Source organism: Oncorhynchus clarkii, chromosome 23, assembly GCF_045791955.1.
Source record: "Oncorhynchus clarkii lewisi isolate Uvic-CL-2024 chromosome 23, UVic_Ocla_1.0, whole genome shotgun sequence".
Lineage (NCBI taxonomy): Eukaryota > Metazoa > Chordata > Actinopteri > Salmoniformes > Salmonidae > Oncorhynchus > Oncorhynchus clarkii.
The window spans coordinates 5,623,748-5,632,720 of NC_092169.1; the positions used below are offsets into that span (position 1 = coordinate 5,623,748).

At 40.0% G+C, this 8,973-nt stretch overlaps 1 protein-coding gene across 1 annotated transcript; it reads left to right on the top strand.

The window, feature by feature from the left end:
* The first annotated feature begins 557 nt into the window (after positions 1–557).
* LOC139381376 (tumor-associated calcium signal transducer 2-like) lies at positions 558–4,633 on the top strand. The gene is made up of 7 exons (XM_071124857.1): positions 558–939; positions 1,825–1,926; positions 2,126–2,384; positions 3,338–3,403; positions 3,512–3,674; positions 3,822–4,061; positions 4,261–4,633. The coding sequence occupies exons 1-7, from the start codon at positions 882–884 to the stop codon at positions 4,282–4,284; spliced, it is 912 nt and encodes a 303-aa protein (XP_070980958.1). The 5' UTR covers positions 558–881; the 3' UTR covers positions 4,285–4,633.
* The last annotated feature ends 4,340 nt before the right edge of the window (positions 4,634–8,973 follow it).

Consider the following 8,973-nt stretch of genomic DNA (forward strand, 5'->3'; position numbering starts at 1 on the left):
TTCAGTTTGATTATATACATGTTTGTATTTTCTAAATGATATTGTTCTCTATCTTTCTCGCCCCCTTTCTCTCTTGCTCTTACTCTCTTAATTAAATTCAAAGGGCTTTATTGGCATGGGAAACATATGTTTACATCACACATACACAAGAGAGAGAGTCTATGTACAGACTCAGTGAGCATAGCCTTGATATTGAGAAAGGTCAACATATCAGACCTGGCTCTCAAGAGAAGAAAGCTTGATGATTAGTTGATTGTTTGAATCAGCTGTGTAATACTAGGGCAAAATGTGCACCCCATTGGGGTCCCAAAGAACAAGTTTTGGAAACCATGATTTATCTTCCCCCAATATTCGTACTACAACTATCTGCACATTGCTAAAACACCATACATTGCTGATAATGAAACAAATATTTCCCATGCCAATAAAGCCTCTTTGAATTGAGAGAGAGAGTGAGAGCTTGTTTCCTATGGTAATGACGGAAAAAAGGCGAGTCAGGTAAAACGCCACAAACCGTCCTCATTATTTAAATTAGCCGACGTCATGAAACTGACTCTGTTCTTAGAAATCAAAGTATTTTTCAACTACAGCTGTCAGTATCGCATACAGTATTACATTTTATAAATGCAATGGTTTAAGTGTTTTCACAGGTGATATCGAACTTGTTAAGGAATTACACACACCATTGCTCACCAATCCGTATCAGTGCTTGTTTGGTGAACAAGATCTCATTGGAGTTAATCTCAACTGGTTGGGCAAGCCACACCCGTGGAAAGAAAAGGACCCTTCTGTCGCTCAGGTGTTTACTCCATCTTGGTGCTTTGTGCTGGACGGTCACAACTTTTACTAAGAACATTTAATTTGTTCTCAAGGTTTCTACCATGACGATTTGGATTGCACTTCTTCTTGCGACTTTCGCAGTGGGTGCCTCAGCTCAATGTAAGTTGATTTAATTAAGGCATTTTAACAAGGGAAATGTTTATTAGCATGTTTTTTTATGAGAAGACATACATTTTAAAAATGTTTAAGAAAGTAGCCATACTCTCTAGCCAATTTTGATAGTTGGAGGCAGTCGGTCCCAAAAATTGATAGCTAACAAGTAAACTTGCTTTTTTTTGTATTGAGCTCTGCGTTTCGCTGCCTAGCCCTAGACAGCCAGCCCAAATCAAGAATTTCGGTATGATAAACCAATTGTTTATGGCCAAAATATTACAATGACGTTGCATGTTACACAATTGTGTATGTTTTTATTTTATACATTGTACATAGTTATACTCCGAGACTAGTTTCGGTGCGTTAAAGAGTTTGGGGGTCGGGAGGTATTGTTCTTTGTAACCAACGCCCAGTTAAAGCTCTCTAACGTTACCTGTAGGCCTACACCCGCCATGGGAATTCCTTTTGGGACTTGTTTTTAACCGCTTCCGCTCTAATAAACATGGCTATTTGTTACATCACCTGTGGTTGGCCCCGTGGTCGTCTGATTAGTCAGGTTGTAATACACAATTTAATTGGCGTGTATATACAGCCTAAAACGAATGCTTGCAAAGTCGTGTAAATGTTCCGAACTTTACCTCGATCCCGAACCATAACCGCTACCTACCGGGTCTCTAAAAAGTCGGGTAAACAACTTTCGTGTGGATATTTTGTTTCATATCTGGTAGATGTTGGGAAAACCGCACAGAGAACCAACTCCTACTTTTTTTAAATGTAAAAAAAGAATAACCTTCTGGCTTAAAGAAATGTGCACGACTTTGCAAGTATTAGTTTCAGGCTGAACCAATTGTGTATTTCAGACTAGCCTCATGTATAATTTGTCTTCCACAGGCAAATGTGAAAGTATGAAGTGGGCTACATGCGATGGCACCCCTTGCCAGTGTAGCATTATGGTTGACACTGGTATAACACAAAACCTGGACTGCTCTACATGTAAGTACCCCTCTCATTACTATGTCAAGCAACATTAATCTCACTTGGGAAACTTTTAATATTTCCTGTCATAAATATTACAATGAGCCTACATTTAAAAAAAGGGGGGGTAGAAACTGTTTTTTCGGAACTGGTGACGTGTTCTCATCATGCTATTTTGCTTATGAATGATTCTTATGGTCTCTTATCCCTCTGTTAGTGATCCCCAAATGCTACCTGATGAAGGCAGAGATGTACCGTGCTAAGAACAACCTGTCCACTCGTACTGGAGGAAAGCCAGTCGAGACCGCCTTTGTGGACAATGATGGTATCTATGACCCGATCTGTGAGGCCACTGGTGCCTTCCGTGCCAAACAGTGCAACAACACTGAGGAGTGTTGGTGTGTCAACAGTGCTGGCGTGCGCAGAACCGACAAGGGAGACAAGAACCTCAAGTGTGAGAAGCTTGTGGAGACCTAGTAAGTTTATATCATGTGTATTTAGTAGAGGTCGACTGATTATGATTTTTCAACACGATACCGATTATTGGAGGACCAAAAAAGCCGATACCGACTAATCAGCCGATTTAAAAAATAATAATACTTTTTTTTTGAATGATAATTACAACAATACTGAATTAACACTTATTTGAACTTAATATAATACATCAATAAAATAATTTTTGCCTCAAATAAATATTGACTTGTTCAATTTGGTTTAAATAATGCAAAAACAAAGTGTTTGCGAAGAACATGAGAACATATGAAAGCTGGTGGTTCCTTTTAACATGAGTCTTCAATATTCCCAGCTAAGAAGTTTTAGGTTGTAGTTATTATAGGACTATTTCCCTCTATACCATTTGTATTTTTATACGATAAATGTAATGCTAGCTAGCAACTTACCTTGGCTTACTGCATTCGCGTAACAGGCTGTCTGTTTGTGGAGTGCAATGAGAGGCAGGTGGTTATAGCGTTGGACTAGTTAACTGTAAGGTTGCAGGATTGGATCCCCCGAGCTGACAAGGTGAAAATCAGTTTTTCTGCCCCTGAACGAGACAGTTAACCCACCGTTCCTAGGCCGTCATTGATAAAAATAATGTGTTCTTAACTGACTTGCCTAGTTAAATAAAGGTGTTTTAAAAAATCGGCCAAATTGGTCTCAAAATACCGATTTCCGATTCTTATGAAAACTTGAAATCGGCTAATCCGATTTTTAATCGGTAGACCTTTAATATTTAGATTAAGAATCATGGGTTGCCATTCATGCAGGATGTGGCTTCGGCTTTAATTTGTGTACAGACTGAGAACACATTATGCTAGTGAAACAAATTCAGGATGATTAAGAAAAGGTAAGTGATAGGCTGAATCTAAATTCTTTTGACTAGGCAATTGTACTGGGTATTGAAATCTAACCCCGTCCCTCTCTCCTCCAGTTGGGTTCGCCTGGAGCTCAAGCACAAGGAAGTGAGCAAAGCCGTGGACACTTCTAAGTTGCAGGCGTAAGTATTTATGTCCGTTTCATGGTATTTGTGTCAACTTTACATTTCACAAGTGCTATAATATTAACATGTGCATGAAACTACTCACTGAACTTTGTCCTCCTGCAGTGCCATTGCAAATGCCATGGAGACCCGTTACAGCTTTGACAAGACCCTTGTGAAGGAGGTGCAGTATGACCCTGATGCTCGCAAGATCATCGTCGATGTCCAGAAGGTGAAGGGAGACCGCAAAGCCGACCTATCCCGTATGGCCTACTACATGGAGAAAGACGTAAGTCATGACCCCTCCCTTTGCTGTTTCACTTCAGTGATGCATATCATGGTCTCCCTTGGCATATGTCTTCTGATCTCAGTTAAATAAAACATATTAAAATCAAAACTCAGATTATTGAACTTGTGAATTCCATGTTATTACCAGGTCAAGGTGCTGCCCCTGTTCGCGAACCAAGAAAATTTTGCACCCAGTGTGGACGGTCAGAAGCTGGAGATGGAGAACATCTTGGTGTACTATGTGGACGAGGAGGCCCCCACCTTCACCATGAAGAGGTTGACCGGGGGCATTATCGCAGTCATCGTGGTGGTCATCCTGGCTGTGGTCGCCGGACTGCTGGTCCTTTACTTTGCGAGGAAGCGAGAGCAGAAGTACAGCAAGGCAGAGGTGAGTGGTCCAACATGTTCCTCTGATAGCGAGGTTAAAGAAGCATTTGAAACACTGCGTCTATAAGCTGTTCCTGTTGTGGTCATGGTTTTATGTAATATAGTAAGGACATTCTCCTAATTTTAAAACCATACCGGCACATTGAAAAACCAATTGCCCCGTGATGCCTAATGTTTTGTTTGGTTGCTTTCCCTTTCAGCCCAGAGAGATGGAGGCCCTGTAGACAACCCTTCACCAGTCGGTTCTACGCTGGAATATTAACAGCTTGTATATAGCCCTTTAACAAAACATTGTTTGCAATTGTGCTGTTTTTAATATTGTTACTTGAGGGATGCCGTTTGTAAAGGACTGGTCTTTTTATTTGGCACTGTTACTACCACAAGCATGTTTGTATATAAACTGTTGTCATTTAAATCCTCATGTCTGTAAAATGGCAAAGCTACAGTGCTTCAGAAACACAGGATACATGTCCAGGTTGATTTAAATGCATTGTTTTTATTAAATGAAGTCTGAATGCTGCAGACTGTACAGTTTCATATGCATTGTCTATTAATAAAGTGTTTTAAAATATATCCTTTGCCTTAAAATTGTTACGATCAATTTATTTGCCTCTAGAATGACATGGGTTCTTAGACTGAGTTTAATGTTCAGCATTAGAGCCAGGTATACCTTAAAGTGGCTCAATGGAAAATTACTGTGCAGAGTCAAACTAATGGGGGAGGGGAACAAAGTCATGCCAACTAATGAGGAATATACTCAAACCAAGTCTATAAAACATATCTAAACTGTTAACATTGTCACCCCTAAACAAGTTTATGGCTAGTATTGGTCTTGAGTGATAAGGTATCCATGTATTTGTAACTCATTTTATTTGGTTTATTTGGCAGATGTAGCTAAATGCTTGTGTTCTTAGCTCCAACAGTGCAGGAAAACAAGTTACTTCCCTCCATGACATGCCTAGTTACACAACTCTTGACTTGATCCCAGATGAGCTCGGGTAGGGTGGAAACAGGAACCACAATGTATGCTTCCGAACCGGTTTTAACACTCAACCAATGTACTCCATTTGGATATGCTGGTGAAAAGACCAGGGTGTGTTCAGTATCTGCGACACTACGGAGTGTTTTCATGGGATCATTGTTTAGGAGGCTTTCTAAAGTAATTCAGGTAGATTAGATGAGTTATGACCTTGAATGAAAGATCTCGCTGAGCTTGTTCATGTGAACTAAAATTACATTTTGAGAATGCATGTTCATGTCAGTCGACTGAGAAGGGCCTGCGTGTAGATACTATGACTCAACCTCTGCTCTGAAACCATTTGGCATTACGTCAAACCTGTTTGTCAAGTTGAGGTCATAATACTCAAGTCAACATGTTATTGAGGTGGCAGCCATCTCAGGATGGTAACCTGTATATAAGGCCTTCTAGTGTTAAGTCAAAATACAAGGTCATAGCACATCAGTGGAATTCTGTAGCGAGACTGGTTAATAGTTTATATATCAGCAGTTATACAGAGAGATTAGCCATATTGTCAGGTTGAGATTCACCTTTTTAAACAGTATTGTATTTGAAAAGGTACCAGACAGGCGGTCATTACCGCATTAACACCAGAAGCTATCCATGGATAACCTGTCCCAGCTTGCTCCCATTGTTTGGTTCTGGTCATTTTTACAAGTAGGTAGCATTTTGGGATAAGTCTTTGTCAGTGTTACATTATTGGACCAATGAATCGGACACCTTACTGTAAAGTCACTGTCATCATACATTAATGACAAAGAACTTTCTTACTGGAGTTTCTCTTTTTTCTTTAAATAGGAACCAAAATACACATTTATTAAGGAATAAACAATAGGCATTTTCAATAGCCAATACCAATTGCTTTGCCCATGTTCCCCTTTCAAACTCTTCTTCCTTTTATCTCATTGTTTCCCCCCTCTCATAAGCAACACAAAGTGCCTCTAACTAGTTTAGACAGGTTTGGGTGTTGTATGTCCCCTTTCCCCCTACTCCTCCGTACCTGGAATGAGGGTGTGCCAGTTCCCGGCAGGCCCTATTAAGCTCCACAGCATAGCCTATCAGGGGAAGTTAAAGTGCCTTTTGGTCCTAGACTTGGAGCTCCGGTACCGATTGCCGTGCGGTAGCAGAGAGAACAGTCTATGACTTGGGTGACTGGAGTCTATCACAATTGTTTGGGCCTTCCTGACACCGCCTTGTGTATAGGTCCTGGATGGTAGGAAGCTTGACCCCAGCAGTTTCCATACTAAGTGGAGATGTAACTGGTCAGAATGCTCTCGATGGTGCATTATAAGCTTGCATTTGGGAATAACATACATCAAGAACTCACATAGGAAACAAGCAGTTCAAAATGGATTCAGGTTCTAATAAATGATCATACTGATCTAGAAATATGCTTTCCAGTTATTCAAAATTGAATAAATGGGTCATGCTTTGGTTTAAATTCCTGTCCTCTGAGGGAACATGTCAACTGTCACACCTTCCCAAACTCTTCCTACTTCCACTGTAACACCTCTGTTTTACTTTCTTAGATGTCTCTTTGCCCTCACAGGCCCACAACTCTTGTGAAACAGCAAACATGCTTTTCAATCACTGTCCAATATTATTCCATCAATCCATTCTCTCAAACACCACCAACAGCCTCTTTGTGGCACTCCAGTCTCCTTTCAACTCATTTAACACCTGATTTGCGTAACACTATTTCACTCAAATCATTTTTATTTTTACTTTTTAGTTTGTGTACTTTACTGTATGTGTAATATCGTTTTTTTTTTTTTTTTATCGCTGGAGAATGTCTTTAAGACAGAAAACAGGTTCTATGTTCCTATTTCTTAATCTTGGCTAATCTGAAAGAATAAGTGAAAACAACATGGTGGTCATTGGTCACCTACCAGTAATCTAGTAGGTTGAGTTTCGGACCATTTCAGTTTCACCACACTACACCTCACTCAGTAACCCAGAGGGCGGGACCATATCGTAACATACCAACTACTCTGTTCATAAAGCATAGCCTTTCTCAATGCTGTACTGTACCACTTCCACAGTACTGTGCATCACTCACTTCCATTGCATACTTTCCGATGTCTCCACAAACTAGCCACTTACACCACTAACCTTTCCTTAATCTATGTACTGTACATACAACTAACTACCATAAAGTAAGCCTCTTCATCTATTCAACTGTAAGGCCAGTTTGCTAAAACAGCAGCCAAACTAGCTAAAACAACATCATATGTTATCACATATCCACTAAATAATCATATCCTACATGGCACTTGTTTTTAAAGAACCAATAAGGAATGACTACATACATTTTTAGACTTTTAAAGGAATTATAAATATGAATATAAAGTTGAAGTCGGAAGTTTACATACACTTAGGTTGGAGTCATTAAAACTCGTTCTTCAACCACTCCACACATTTCTTGTTAACAAACTATAGTTTGTATACTATAATAAACATATCCAGGTGTTAGAATGGCCAAGTCAAAGTCCAGACCTGAATCCAATCGAGAATCTGTGGAAAGAACTGAAAACTGCTGTTCACAAATGCTCTCCATCCAACCTCACTGAGCTCGAGCTGTTTTGCAAGGAGGAATGGGAAAGAATTTCAGTCTCTCGATGTGCAAAACTGATAGAGACATACCCCAAGCGACTTACAGCTGTAATCGCAGCAAAAGGTGGCGCTACAAAGTATTAACTTAAGGGGGCTGAATAATTTTGCACGCCCAATTTTTCCGTTTTTGATTTGTTAAAAAAGTTTGAAATATCCAATAAATGTCGTTCCACTTCATGATTGTGTCCCACTTGTTGTTGATTCTTCACAAAAAAATACAGTTTTATATCTTTATGTTTGAAGCCTGAAATGTGGCAAAAGGTCGCAAGGTTCAAGGGGGCCGAATACTTTCGCAAGGCACTGTATATATAGCCATTGATTATTGAAGAAAATTACTTATAAATGAACTTCAACTATCATACCCCATCAGAACCCAGATATAATGTTGTTTTACTCAAATGTTTGTAAATAAAGTCAATGTAAACAAACACTGTTTAGCTTCACGACATGGTTCAACAGGATGTCCACCTTGTTATTGTTGAAGCTCCGGATTGGCCCTTTAAAGCTATATCATACACACACTGATCATTTTGGTTTCCTTTAGTTATTTCACACTCAGAAATAACACCTAAAGCTCCTCTGTTGGAAATTGGCATTATAAGTCACAGTAATTCAAGAAGATAAGTGTCCAGAGGTACAAAAGTTACAAGGCAGGAAGTAAACTTTGACTACAGAGTTACAAAGAATATAAAACAAACAATAGAAGATACTGAAAAGCTTAAACCACAGAAGGCTTTGGAGTTGAAGGCTGTCTGTCAATAAATAATACTGACATTGCTCTTTGGTGCGTGAAGAGAAGAATCAACAGCTGAATGAATGAAAGTGTCCTGTGATGAGACCTGGCTCACTATTGACCATTGTATCATGTACCATGTCATAAGTCTCTGCACTGGAGTTCCTCAGTCCCCTGTCATGAGAACAGAGAAGAGACTGGGTGGTGTTCATTAAGCCACAACGTAAAAAGAAAATGATTGTTTCTCATTGGACAGGTTACGATTGTGCCTCCCTGTTTCAATCCATTTTGTACCTACTGAACACAACACTAATTCCACGTACGCTGCTGATCCCCTGGCCTGACATATGTGGTTGTGGGACGATCACAGGAGGGAGAGAGAGTAGGAGGAGAGCGAGACCTCACAAGAGAGAAGGTGAGTGAGTGTGTGTTTATCACACACTTACCTTGGAGGGGATCACAGGAGAGTAGGTGCCTTGCTAGGTCTGCCCACCGCTGGTGTTGACTTGCTCCTTAGCGTTTTGCTCTTGAGATTGACAGGCTGAGCCA